The sequence below is a fragment of the Aspergillus bombycis genome, assembly GCF_001792695.1.
Source record: "Aspergillus bombycis strain NRRL26010 chromosome Unknown contig00145, whole genome shotgun sequence".
In the NCBI taxonomy this organism is placed as follows: Eukaryota; Fungi; Ascomycota; class Eurotiomycetes; order Eurotiales; family Aspergillaceae; genus Aspergillus; species Aspergillus bombycis.
The window spans coordinates 31,274-44,936 of record NW_019170147.1 but is presented as its reverse complement, the minus strand read 5'-3'; the positions used below and the strand labels follow the sequence as shown (position 1 = coordinate 44,936).

The 13,663-nt window shown below is 50.1% G+C and overlaps 7 protein-coding genes across 7 annotated transcripts; 3 read left to right on the top strand and 4 right to left on the bottom strand.

The window, feature by feature from the left end:
* Positions 1-68: 68 nt before the first annotated feature.
* On the top strand, positions 69-2,812 carry ABOM_010880 (beta-mannosidase; the record flags this gene model as incomplete). Its single annotated transcript, XM_022538008.1, has 5 exons — positions 69-202; positions 266-1,219; positions 1,269-1,699; positions 1,747-1,949; positions 2,033-2,812. 5 exons carry the CDS (start codon positions 69-71, stop codon positions 2,810-2,812), a joined length of 2,502 nt encoding a protein of 833 aa, XP_022384128.1.
* Positions 2,813-3,562: 750 nt separating this feature from the next.
* On the top strand, positions 3,563-4,484 carry ABOM_010879 (translin family protein; the record flags this gene model as incomplete). Its single annotated transcript, XM_022538007.1, has 2 exons — positions 3,563-3,690; positions 3,872-4,484. The coding sequence occupies 2 exons, from the start codon at positions 3,563-3,565 to the stop codon at positions 4,482-4,484; spliced, it is 741 nt and encodes a 246-aa protein (XP_022384145.1).
* A 353-nt stretch (positions 4,485-4,837) lies between these two features.
* ABOM_010878 (RPEL repeat-containing protein) lies at positions 4,838-5,446 on the bottom strand (the record flags this gene model as incomplete). Its single annotated transcript, XM_022538006.1, has 3 exons — positions 4,838-5,016; positions 5,128-5,228; positions 5,301-5,446. The coding sequence occupies 3 exons, from the start codon at positions 5,444-5,446 to the stop codon at positions 4,838-4,840; spliced, it is 426 nt and encodes a 141-aa protein (XP_022384146.1).
* A 973-nt stretch (positions 5,447-6,419) lies between these two features.
* ABOM_010877 (uncharacterized protein) lies at positions 6,420-7,785 on the bottom strand (the record flags this gene model as incomplete). The annotated part of the gene is made up of 2 exons (XM_022538005.1): positions 6,420-7,570; positions 7,665-7,785. The coding sequence occupies 2 exons, from the start codon at positions 7,783-7,785 to the stop codon at positions 6,420-6,422; spliced, it is 1,272 nt and encodes a 423-aa protein (XP_022384141.1).
* Positions 7,786-8,532: 747 nt separating this feature from the next.
* ABOM_010876 (sulfurtransferase) lies at positions 8,533-9,639 on the bottom strand (the record flags this gene model as incomplete). The annotated part of the gene is made up of 2 exons (XM_022538004.1): positions 8,533-8,587; positions 8,660-9,639. The coding sequence occupies 2 exons, from the start codon at positions 9,637-9,639 to the stop codon at positions 8,533-8,535; spliced, it is 1,035 nt and encodes a 344-aa protein (XP_022384142.1).
* Positions 9,640-10,895: 1,256 nt separating this feature from the next.
* Positions 10,896-11,984, top strand: ABOM_010875 (uncharacterized protein; the record flags this gene model as incomplete). The annotated part of the gene is made up of 1 exon (XM_022538003.1): positions 10,896-11,984. The coding sequence occupies one exon, from the start codon at positions 10,896-10,898 to the stop codon at positions 11,982-11,984; it is 1,089 nt and encodes a 362-aa protein (XP_022384143.1).
* Positions 11,985-12,253: 269 nt separating this feature from the next.
* Positions 12,254-13,321, bottom strand: ABOM_010874 (asparaginase; the record flags this gene model as incomplete). The annotated part of the gene is made up of 1 exon (XM_022538002.1): positions 12,254-13,321. One exon carries the CDS (start codon positions 13,319-13,321, stop codon positions 12,254-12,256), a length of 1,068 nt encoding a protein of 355 aa, XP_022384144.1.
* Between the last annotated feature and the right edge of the window lie 342 nt (positions 13,322-13,663).

Here is a 13,663-nt window from a genome sequence, read left to right as displayed (position 1 = left end):
TTTTCTCTGTCCTCTGCTGAAGTGTCCAAGCGTCCATTGACACTTCTAAAACCCCTTCAGATAACCTCATGGCGGCATTCTCTCAGCACCCTCTATCTACGGGATGGAGCTTCAAAGATAGCGATGATCAGTCTCCTGAAGCGTGGATGCCGGTACCTGTCGTTCCTTCCGTGGCTCATCAGGATCTACAAGCCAATCAGAAGTATGCGTTTCTTATCACATGCCCAATGCAGTCCAATTGCTAACCGACGGCCATTTCCTCCAGGCTGAAGAATCCTTACATTGGTTTCAATGAACTAGATGCCCGATGGGTGAATGAAAAGTCATGGACCTACCGAACCGTCTTCCAGAAGCCCGCCGTCGCCGCTGGATCGTCGATTGTCTTGGCATTTGACGGGTTGGATACCTTTGCCACAGTAAAGCTTAATGGCAGCATCATCCTGGAGAGTGACAACATGTTCCTTGCTCACCGTGTAGATGTGACCAAGGCGCTTGAGGTGGAGGGAGACCATGTGCTGGAAATCGATTTCGACTGTGCCATGCGCAGAGCACGAGAGCTTCGGGAGAAAGATACCAAACATAACTGGGCTTCTTTCAACGGCGATCCAGCCAGAATGGCAGTCAGAAAAGCCCAATATCATTGGGGCTGGGACTGGGGCCCACTCTTGTCAACTGCAGGTATCTGGCGGGAGGTGCGGCTTGAGGTATACTCCACTAGGATCTCAGATCTTTGGACGGAGGTGGAGCTCGCACCGGACCACCAGACAGCTCAGATTTCGGCTTTCACTGAAGTGGATGCTGCGGAATCAATTGACTCTTACAAGGCCAGCTTCGTGCTTAGTCTCCACGGCAAGGAGGTCGCTCGTGAGGTGGCTACTTTGAAGGACAGGGTTACGAAAGTGACATTTGACGTCAAGCAGCCGTCTCTTTGGTGGCCCAACGGCTATGGTGACCCGACTCTGTATGAGATTACCGTGTCCTTGGAGAAAGAAGACCAGGGGATTCACAGCGCGTCGAAGAAGATTGGCATTCGAACTGCAGAACTTATTCAGCAGCCTGACAAGCATGGGAAGTCGTTCTTCTTCCGAATCAACGGGGTCGATGTCTTCTGTGGCGGCTCATGCTGGATTCCGGCCGATAATCTCTTGCCCAGCATTACTGCTGAGCGGTATCGCAAATGGATTGAGCTGATGGTTGCTGGCCGCCAGGTAATGATCAGGTATGTTTGGACAGTCCGTGATAGTTAACAATTTGCTAACAGAGCATAGAGTGTGGGGTGGTGGTTGCTACGAGGATGATAGCTTCTATCAAGCATGCGACGAACTCGGAGTCTTGGTATGGCAAGACTTTATGTTTGGCTGTGGCAACTACCCAACATGGCCCGAGCTCCTGGAGTCGGTTGAGAAGGAGGCGAACTATAACGTGCGCCGACTGCGCCATCACCCGTCAATTGTGGTGTATGTTGGGAACAACGAAGACTACCAAGTGCAAGAAAGTGCGGGTCTTGTCTATGACTACGAAGATAAGAACCCTGAGAATTGGCTGAAGACCGATTTCCCAGCGCGCTACATATATGAGAAGCTCCTTCCCTCTGTTGTTGAAAAGCTGTCGCCAAAAACGGTTTACCATCCGGGGAGCCCTTGGGGTGATGGAAAGATCACGTCCGATCCTACAGTGGGCGATATGCATCAGTGGAATGGTAAGTCAAACGGTGTCTTAGATCAAGTTCATGCTAACCTTTGTTAGTCTGGCATGGAACTCAGGAGAAGTATCAAATCTTTGATACATTGGGAGGGCGTTTCAACAGCGAGTTTGGAATGGAAGCATTCCCCCATATGTCGACGATCGAGTATTTCGTGGAGAATGAAGCGGACAAATACCCTCAGTCGCATGTTCTCGACTTCCACAACAAGGCCGACGGACACGAGCGAAGGATTGCTACATATCTTGTTGAGAACCTGAGGACAGCTACAGACTTAGAGGCATGTTACCTGACTTGACCATCAGCATCCCTGTGGCTAACTAAATATAGACATACATTTACCTCACACAGGTTGTCCAGGCCGAAACAATGATGTTCGGATACCGTGGATGGCGTCGTCAATGGGGTGATGAAAGACATTGTGGCGGTGCCCTGCTTTGGCAACTAAATGACTGCTGGCCCACTATCTCCTGGGCCATTGTAGACTATTTCCTGCGGCCCAAACCGGCATTTTATGCCGTGGCACGTGTTCTGAAGCCCATTGCTGTGGGTGTGCGGAGGGAGCATCATGATTGGAGTGTGACCCACGCACAGCCGCCGAAGACGAGCAAGTACGAGCTCTGGATTGCCAGTAGCTTGCAGAAGGAAACTGTTGGCACCATCGAGCTTAGATTCCTTTCTGTCAACACTGGGCTTGATGTCCGTGCGCCCATTCTGCGTGACAACGTCAAAATAGTGCCGAATGGTACTACAAACATCCTGGAAGGTGTCATTGACCATAAGGAACAGCCGGAGCCTCACGTTCTCGCTGCTCGACTATGGGTGGATGGTGAGGTTACCGCCCGCGATGTGGATTGGCCCCAGCCATTCAAGTACCTTGATCTATCGGATCGGGGACTGGAGGTGAACAAGGTTTCAGAATCTGGTAACGAGCAGAAGCTGCTGCTCACCGCGAAGAGACCTGTTAAGTGCCTCGTCTTCGAGGAAAGAGATGGCATCAAAGTCAGCGACAGTGCCATGGACATCGTCCCGGGAGATGGGCAAACGGTCACCATAACCGGGCTGAAGTCGGGTGATGCTCCTCTGAAGTACAAGTATCTTGGCCAGTGATTGCCTTAAATGGCTATGATTGAGTGTACAGCGTTGCTACAGTATCCAATGACTCAATCATGACATGATGTTCAATGTATGCTATGGGCATAGAAAAAACCGTCGGTGTCATACCCTAGAAATGATTGTATAGATACCTCGAATTGATTCATTTAACGACCCTAGATCTAAGGGTTTCATTTTACGCACCCATTAATGCTTAATAATTGGAAACAGCTCCACCTAAAATGATACCAGTAAGCAGTATTAGAGAAACACAATGCTCAGCAACTGCTGTATCTCTTGCACGTTGGGGAATGTGCTCAGGTTCATTAGTACCCTCTACCCTTCTCAAGACAGTGAAGATAAGATCACGCAATCAGCTAATCAAATAATATCACGCACAGAGCAGTACTAAAAACAACCAGCTCCTCTTGGCGATAATGTGGGGGGGAAAGAAAAAAAGAAAAGGCCCATCCACCAATGCCCGAATGCTTGGTACTGGCCCAAGATGGCCACCAACTGCTTAAAGCAACCATATCTTATCAGATAATCACCCCGATCCGTCCTAGCCCAAAGTCCAATGATGACGCCCATCAATCAGTGATTTAATTTCACTGCCGCAAAATAATTCCCCCTCCATCCCAATTACCACCATCCCCACCCAGTCAACAGAAATAAATGGCCGGAACCAAACGCACCTGGGACGGCAAACAGCTCGCACTCCAACCCAATAACAACAACAACAACAACAAGCACCAGACCACGACAATGGCCGAACAATCAACGCAAATCCTCTCCATCTTCGGGACCTTCCGCAACGAGCTCGACGAGCACCACGATCGGCGCGAGCGACTGATCAAGATCTCAAGGGACATTACGGCGCTGAGTAAGAAGATGTATGGTTTTCTCCCCCCATTTCCCATCTATCATGAGGTCATGCACATGACGGACCTTATCGAGTAAAGCAAAGCAAAAGCAAAGCTAACACAAATCTGCAGTATCTTCTCCCTCCAACGGTAACACACCTACACACCTACCCCCAAAAAACAAAACCTAACATGACAAACCCCATCCCAGAATCCGGAAACTCAATGCCCCTCTCCCGGAAAACATCACCAAAGAAACCCAATCCCGCTTCACCCAAATCCAGTCCCTTTTCACCACCGCCCTCCCAGACGTCACCGGCCCAAACAAATGGCGGTACCAGCGCCAGCTCAGCGGCGCGATCCAGGAATATATCGAGGCGCTCTCCTTCCACCACTACCTCACTACGCAAACCCTCATCACGCTCCCTGAGGTGTGCACGAAACTCCCCGCGGAGATACTCGTTACGGAGGAGGATTATCTACTGGGTTTGTTCGATTTAACTGGGGAGATGATGCGGTTTGCGGTCACAGCGTTGTCGGCTGGGTCGGTTGCTGCTGACTCGGGTGCTTCTGATGAGAAGATGGGGCTGAGTAGAGAGCAGAATGGTATTGTGGTGGATTTGAGGGAGATGAGGTCGCTTTTTGAGGGGTTGAGTGTGTCCAGACGGCATAATTTGATTAAGGATCTCGGGAAGAAGATGGAGGTTATGCAGGGGAGTGTGGAGAAGGTGGAGAGGGCTGCTTATGGGATTTTGGTGAGGGGGAGTGAGAGACCGGCTGGGTGGATGCCGGATCTCTCTGCGGGTGGTGATGAGGGGTATTAGTTCATGGCTTTTGTTCTGGGTGGTTGACTGTGGCTGTGTATGTATGTATGTATGTATGTATGTATGTTTTACTCATGTACCTATAGAAGAGTGGGATTGTTCTGAACTAGGTAACCTAGACTTAAGTAAACTATAAACTATCCCAGGAGCTGAGATCAGCAAGGCCATATTAAGCTCGTATCTCACTGTGCAGTATGTCATTTACCATATCTTCGTTGTGTTTTTGGGAAGAGAAAACCATCAAACATAACCCGTAAATCCATCCATATACTCCGTCCATCAAACCATATCCCATAATTCAAACGAACCCATATCCATCATAACCCAAGAACAGCTGCCAAAGGCAGAATCAATCAGAAAGTTGGCTCCCTCGGATCCTCATCCTCCGTCAAGATCCCCTGAGCCATAAGATCCTCCGGCTGCGGCCGGCTCTGAATCTTCTGGTCGAGATGATCAGCCAACATATGTTTCTCTAATTCGCGGGCGTGGGCCTGAAGCGCCGGGGCTGCGTTGATATGCGGGAGGATATTGCCTTTTGTATATCATAGCTACGTTAGTAACCGAATCTATAACAATATGACAAGAGCTAGTTGTGAGAGAAGAAGCGTAGATGTATAGGCGGGAATAATGTCAAGATACGCACGCTCAACCAGTTCCTCGCGCTCCGGTCTGTGCTCGAGATGTTTCTTCAGACTGTCGGTTGTGCGCTGACGGTCTAGTTCCTGTCTCGCTGCTTGGATGGATCTGTAGGCTATTTGTTAGTGGCACGATGTGAGGCGTATAGGTAGTACAGTAAGTAGAGTCACGGAAGCGTACGGAGCAACATTGGTGTCGAGGAGGATGTGTCTCTCTTTGAGATCCTGGGGATCAGGACGGTTCAGGAGATGCTTCTCCAGGGAATTGCGGCGCTCGAGAGGCGATGTGGCGAGGGAGGTTTCGTCGACGGCGTTGACCATTGTCATTACTTGCTTGTGGCTGCGATGATCAGTATGGAAGTATGGAAAGACTAGCACTTGTATAGTATTGACAAGGTTCGAGTTCTTGGGGAGGCGATTGGATGGGAGAGTCAAGCCCGGAGAGATACTTACGTATTGGGGGGGTTAATTTATTGCTGGGCAACGTAGGTACAAGGAACTGTGAGGGTGGGTGTTGGATGAAGGAGGGGCAGTCAAGTGACGTTGACATCAATGCGGAGGTTTGATCCACGGGACCTTAACTGCGGCTATTAATTTGGGGGCATGACCTCATGGCATGGCTCATTAGAGTTTCCTTGTACACGGTTAGGGTTATCATATCTCATCTCATCTCTCCATGATCACGAGCTAAACACAAGTTTCATTTCTGTCATCTGTTTCTTTTTCTCGTTTTCTTAATAAACAATACCAGAAGCACTACTGAAGCATGCATCTTGCCCATCCCCCTCATACTTCCATAGAGCAATAGCAACAGGTTCAACAAAAATAAGCAAGACAACTCTCATATGTGGGGGTGGTAACTGCTGAGTAATATGTTGAATAGCTAGCTCGTTTACGCATGTCGGGTTGAACAGGTGCGTGGTCAAGGAGCACCCGACATGTGGAAGGACATAAAACAAAAAGCTCGTTCCTCCAGCGTAACGGAAAGCAAGTGTATGAACAAGAAGACCCGTCTGACCCCAGAACCTGACCCAGAGCCTGATCATCGGTCTCGCACGAGAATGGTCGTATGGATCGAATCAGTGCCGTATCCGACTCGCACTCATCCTTCATATCCGTGCAATCCATATAGGACCCATTCGCCTCATCCATCAAGTCACAGTCTGAACTGACATCGACCAGTAGGCAGTCCGGGAACGGAAGATGATTCCTGCTTCGAATAACAACCACAGTGGTCTCTGTTGGAAATTGCAAACAAATGCCCCGTTGGCATCACAGTCAACGGGGCTCTGCCGTCCGCTCAAGGAACCCAGAGTTTCCCACGGCCTCGGCTGTTGCCACGAGTTGGACCACGAGGAGCCCCTCGACGACCGCTATTGTAGTTCCGAGACGCTCCTGCCATGCCACGCGCAGCCCCGGATTGCGTACTGAGATCAATCGTGGGCTGCTGCTTGGTTGTGGTGGGCAAGGACCGACTAAAAGAGTTGGGATCGATGGGCTGAGTAGGGATCTCCATCGTACTCTCCACAGGCGGCGCCATGGTCTTAGCGACAGCAGGTTTCCGATTGCTTCCGCCACGCGATCCTCCTCGTGAGGTTGGTTTCCCGCGACCCCGAGGAACAAATACTAGTTCATCTTCGTCGCTTTCGTCGTCGTAGGAAAGCAGTGACTTCGGCTCGGCTGTCTGAGTTTGGGTTTTCTCCACATATTTGCAGCGATTCTTGTATTCCCGTTCTTCGTACTGAATGGAGGTCCGCAGCTGGTGGATGTTCTTCACGCCAATGCCAAACTTCTGGGCCCAAATCTGCGTGGAGCGGTCGTTCGTGATAAGGATACAACTTTTAGCCGCATTGGACGCATCCGGGCCGCTGTGCAGGCGCCACAGCAACGCACTGAGTAGCGGTCGGAGCGCCGAGGGAACCGTGGGGATGGTGGAGCCGGAAGCAGATCGCTTATGTCCGTTCGTCTGCTTTACTCTAAGGTTGTTCGTTCCATTTCCATCCTCAACTACATGAGAGTTGGCACATTCGGGACTTGTACGGGAACTTCTCGACGAAGGTGGCGATGCCGGGGCACTGTGAGTCCCTGCCGAGTTAACCGACGCGGCGTCCGAGTCCTTCTTGAAGTTAAGCTTGTTGAGAAGCATTTGCGATAGGTCATCCGGGGCTCCGTTTCTCTTGTTGTCGTTTCCTTTGGGTCCCTTCTTCTCCAACGGCGTCTCTCTGGTATCGGTTCCATTTGTCGCCTCCGGCTCTTCTTCGAATTCCGGCAAAAAGAACTTCTCCGCATCATCCCAGTTCTCGTACTGCTCCATCGGGCCCTGGAGAGCGACGCGATCGGCCGGGGTACTATCCTTTCCGGAAGTAACGCGGTCAAGAAAGCGAACAGCCTCGCGGGCGTTGATAGCGACTTGAGACCCGGCTCGTTTCAATGCATGAAGACGTTCAAGGGCTGAGTGAAGGGATGGTGAGAAAAATGTAAGATGCACAGAATGCATGAAAGAAAAAGATATACATAGACAGAAATTATAAAGGGAGATACGTACTGTAAAGAGGAACGACCAGGGTGATGGCCCCGTTGGTTGTCCATTTTTTGATTTCACTGATGTTGGTCGTCAGCGCCGTCTCATCCACGGCACAGTGGAAGACCTTGCGTCCGGTCGACATCGCTTCAGCGGCCGACAAGAAGCAGATCGCGTAGGTAAATCGTAGGGATGGTTAAGGCGGCGCAGCTGCCCTATACCGAATGGCTGAATTTAACGAGTGCGACTGAGCCGCCGCGGCGTTAGCGGATGGGTCCTCAGAAGGAGGTTTGGTCTGATGGTGGAGGGATATGAGAATGTGGGGGCAATGGCATTAAGATTAGGTCAATCAAGAGGCACCGAGGACAACCTCAGGCCACTAAGACGCCAGAACATACAGACCACAAGGTACTTACCGTGGGATCCTGGTTCACAAAGAAGGAACATATGCAGCATTTTGGGGGTCTGACCGAGTCATTCGCGGAAATACTAGGGCCCAGGTAAAGGCTGATTGAAGGTTCATTGAACAGCAGCGGATCAACTGTGACGCCGTGGGAGTGACTCGCCCAACTGACTAAGCGGAACAGTCATCATCTACAAGGTTCATCACGTTTCTACAGATTCGATCAGAAAATTCCATGGCGACAATCAAAAGAAAAGTCGTGAGATGAGATATTCTGTTCATTTCAATAACCATACTGTGGTAGCGAAGCTTGATAGGATATCTACTTGGGTTACACTCTATAGGATAATTGACATGCTGTCACCGTAACACAAAAAGTCCTCCATAGAAGCAAAGAACGAACGCTATGTCATACAAGCATCAAGGGCCGTCTTGATGCGATTGCGCAGCTAAGGCAATACTAATAGAAGACGCCTAATTCCCGCCAGCTTAGTTCACTTTTTTGATCAGTCCGTCAGCGGGCTTGACACGCTGTGCCCATTCACTAAACAAGATACATAGTAAGCGACTGTGCTTTACAAGGGCATGGTACTTAGCGGATGTAGGTAGTACTTACGTCCAGCTTCCATCGTACACCCTCCGAAGGTTAGGATCTCCGTATTCTGCTTCGCCCAAGGCGGTTTCAATAATCGTAGCCGTCACACCAGTGCCACAAGAGCTGATGATCGATTTGGAGTCATCAATTTCTTTCTCTTCGAAGATTTTGCGCAGCTCAGATTTTGAGCGAAAAGTCTTCGTCTCCGGGTCCAGTAGTTCTTGGAAAGGCAAGCTCTTGGAGCCAGGAATATGGCCTGAAGACAATCCCGGGCGTGGTTCGGGATCCGTTCCCGCCCAGCGGCCGTAAGATCGCGCATCTAAGATCTCGACTTCTTTGGAACCTTCTTTCCTATGCTCTTTGGCAATCTCCTTCAACTCCAAGTACGGAATCACCAGTTTCGAATCGTAATTAGGTACCGGATAGCTGGTCCGTTCCACTTGCTGGGGTTCCCCGGTCTCTGTCGGGTACCCTTCGCGCACCCACAATCGGTAGTTGTCCAGGAGATGAACCCGAGGGTGTCCAAATACTCGCAGGGTCCAGCCGACACGGGGGGCGCTGAAGATTCCAAGCTCTTCGGTGTCGTAAACCACCACTTCGTCGTCACGCCGGATGCCAAGCTCGCTCATCGCATCGGCAAATGTCTCCGCGGTAGGAAGCATGTGCGGATACGGAGATTCTGCATCCTTGACCGCATCCAAGTCAAAGAATCGAGCCTGAGGGATGCGATGTTTCCGGAAAATGTCAATCCCTTTGCGGCCTTCCGGATCATTGGGCATAAACCATGCAGCACACAGGGGTACGACACGCGGTGAAGTCGAGATCTTGGTGGGAGGATTCTTCTTGAGGGCCTCACTGAGCTCCTTGGGAGAAACCAGGTATGAGGAGAAGGAAACCTGGCGACATTGGGATTGGAGTCGCGCTTGCGAAGGGGTCGACATGGTCGGACGAAGCAGGCGAGTGGGGGAAGGAATCGAATGGCGAAGAGCTGCAAAAGCCATCTTCGCAGCGCGGATTTACTGGGTGAAATATAGAGAGAATTGCAAGAGGATAATCAATATTTACATACCGAATCGGCAATAACGTCAGATGGTGTCATCTGATCGCGGGCGATAAGAATTTAAATAGGGATGTGTTAATTTAATGCAAGTGCACGGTGAGGGGAAAGTCCGGAGTATTCACTTTCCTATTTTATTTTTTTATTATTTTTATTATTTATCGGGCGTGCTAGGTCACTACTAGGTTAGTAGTCACGAATCATTTGGACCTAAAATGCGGAGTCGCCTGTAAACAAATCATTTTTCTCCGCCATGTGAAAAAACGAATTGGAAAAAGGTAACAAACCAGAAAAGGTCCGTTATCTTGCTTTTGGCTCCACTTACTACTTTCACCGACCACTTTTCCCTCCCTTCTTACTCGGAACAAGTTGGTCCACGTCCTCAAAACCAAACTACATCGCGATCGACCATGAAAGTCACTATTAAAGAGTGGAACGGGGTTGCCACTTGGCGTTGGGATATGCCTGCGGATGATGTTTGTGGTATCTGCCGCGTCCAGTTCGATGGGACTTGCCCGACTTGCAAATTTCCCGGTGATGATTGTTCACTATGTAAGTCTCTTAGTTCTATTTGCTAATATATATATATATAAACGGTGGCTTTCTGATTAACCTCGATGCAACTACAGTGCTGGGCAAATGTGGACATTCCTTTCATATGGTGCGATAGTGGATCTTGATATTGTCATGGATACAGAGACTGATGATTCACCTCTCCAGCATTGTCTGATGACTTGGATCCAACAAGAATCTTCGAAGGGTCTTTGTCCGATGTGTCGTCAAAGTATGCCATCCCTAAGTATGGGTTCTTTAAGGAAAACTGCTACTAACTATACACACAGAATTCGAATGGAAACAAGAAGATGATGAATAAGCACAAATACCATGCATCCCCGAAGCGACGATGGGAGAGGCGTTCAAGCTCGACGGATACGATACCCTTCTTTTAACATTAAATCGCAATTGTTTCTTTCTTTTTTTTTCCCCCTGTACAAAACAGAGCGTTATCAACACCGCATTCATGACTAGCTTCGGCACAGTCACCTGACCCATTGTTTATCGATAAGGGGGCAGGTGATCAAGCTTCACCTAAGCTTAAAGTGGAAGCCGAGAGCTTACAATTTCCCATTGCAATCCGCCCAACAAGGCCTTAATGTCCTTCCCTGTCACCTTCTAATCATGTAGCGCGGTCTATCAGAAATGTCTCTTCCAAAATATACCACACCCCCCTCCTTGTCGTCTTCGCCCTCTAAACAATCCATCCGGCGGACTACGGAGTCGAACGTCCCTTCACGCCCAGAAAGCACCATTGATCGACCTACCACAGCCCAACAGACTCACACCTTCTCCCAAGACCAACAAGTCTATGAGCCAATACCAAACATAACATCGCCACACTCGGAAAATGGAAGGCCACATGAGATATCCGCTTCACATCCGCCCCTTCAACCGTTCTTCACCCTGATTGAAGACGCCAGTACCTCCGAATACTACCACCCAACTGTTCACTATATCTTCTCCGATGACGACACAGATATCGTGACCGAGGCAGCCTTACGCTCCTTGGAGCCTGAACAAGATACGCAGCCTCGTGGCGGCAAGGGAAACTCCAGGTCCACACGTGACCAGCACCCGCAGGGTGAAGGAGAGGAGGATGAACTGTCGAATGAGAGAAAGGAATCATTGCTTCCACCTCCGGTACCTGGTGTCCGGGATAATTACATCATTCTCGATATGGATGTGCTTGGTCTAGATGATATGCAACACATGAGTACCGCCCCCGGGCACGACGTCAGTGTCGGCTCCCCAGGAACCCAATCCGCCGTCCCCCAACAACAGCAGGATTCCCAGAACCACAACCAACACGGTCAAAAATTCGCAGTCACTTCAGCTCACAGTTTGACACCGACATGGCAAGTTCTAAATACTCAACTAGTGCCCGCCCCGACCTTTGAGAACAATCCTTCCGGCGAGCACTCACCGAATGGTGCCCTGATGTTGAAAATTCAAGGAACAGTTGGCTTACCTATGACTCTGCCTGGTAAGGATAAAGACAAAGATAATAGCACCCAACGATTGGAGGATATGATGGAGCAATTTTCGAAACGTTTGGGCGAGCTCCGGCAAGTCATTAAAGCTGGAGAGCAAGCATACTTACCGGGAAATGTTGATGAGGAACATATACCAACTGAGCCGCCAAACACGGAGGATACTACTGTGGCAAACCCCGAGGGTCAGAATGAAACCCTAACGCAGAATGGGGATGATATGGTCGGCAAAAGCCCATAGCCTTAGTTGGTATACTCATTGGTGCAAACGGAACCATAGCCCTTGGCGAGCCGCGCTTCTCACCTAAATTTGCAGCCTAGCCTGTTACACGCCAGAATTCGATCAGTAGGCGAATTGAAAGAAAATTACGTGAGGTCGTCCAGACGGTGTAACAAACTAGATGGTCCAATCTCATTATCATAACCCCAGACCTTGTGTCTATAATAGCACCACGAAGAAGCGTATCACACGTAGCACCAAAGTAGCTTAATCACCAGGACATGATCCGATTATGGAGCGCAAACATGAAAATGGTGAGCAGTCGACCCCGTAACAACGCCCGCAGTGTTAACAATCTCCGGATGGTGAAACGAAACCAGTTCCCGTCGCATGTCCGGAGAACCTATATCCAACTGGTCCAGGATCTCAACCACAGCCGAATAAAGGATTCCTTTGTTTCCATCCTCGATTTTAACTGCAAGTCCCATTGCACCATCTACTCCAAGTCTTCTGGTATACTCTGAAGCTCGTATGCCGATCGCATAACACCCATCGGCCCCAACTTTTCCAATGAGTGATCCCCGAAACACCTGCATAAGCACCGTACAGAACCTCCCCTCTCCACCAACAAGCTCAGGGTACCGCGCCATGGCGTTGAAGATTCGCGCCATGTTTCTTTCTTTCCCAGAAGCGTTCCCAGCATCCTCAACAACATCCGCTGCCTCCGCAAATGCAGCATAGATCTTCGCCATATTCCGTAACGGAAACGCAGGCGCCGGCAAGTTACACCCATCAACCCCCCATAACACACCTTCCGGTCCAGTCTCAAGCCCCGCCAACTCCTCCACTGCCTCTCTGACCCTCCGCTGCAGCGGATTACAGGGCAGATGATAATCCTGAATCTCCGCCCCTAACGCCATCGCGCCGCCAAGCATACCAGCATGTTTCCCCGAGCAGTTATTCGTGATCGCCGTCGGCGTATAATCCCTTTTAATCCACTCCCGATTCACCGTCTCGGATAACGCATCATGGCCGCCGCAGCGGAGATCCTTTTCCTCCGCGGAAACCTTTCGGAGCATGTCCCGAGCCCGGGAAAGATGTCTGTCTTCGCTATTGTGCGAAGCGCACATGAGAGCAAGGTCGGCTTCATCGAAGCTGAACTTTTCCAGCGCCCCGGTGGAGATGACGGCGAGGGCTTGGGCTGGTTTGGCGGCAGAGCGGACCAGCGTTATCCGGGACGGATCGCCGACGCTGTACAGGAGTGTCCCGTCGGCAGAGACTATCGCGGCGTGGACTTGATGGCGGTTTTCGGTTATGCCGTTCCGGTCGGTTGTTATGTAGTCTTTTAACTTGCCCATTGTGGTTTTTTCTTAGTTGTATTGACTGCAGGTCAACTCCGGGCGAGAAACGATGAAAATGATTGGGAAACGAAAGGCTGCAAGTGATTTAACGACCATACAGATAAATAAGAACCCTTACATCTACAACATAATCTACGGGATAGAATGGACATCGAATAGTAGTACCAAATATGGTAAGACCTGCGACCCCACTATTTCCTACGTTGCATTGCATGAGATTCGCTATGGGTCCCTCTAGCCCACCTCATTGTGTGTTGGAACTTGGCAGTGAATAAGCACTTGCTGGGTTCTGGGCAAAAAGGCAGGGCTTGCGGCTAGGTGCGGTTGGCCTGTTACCGA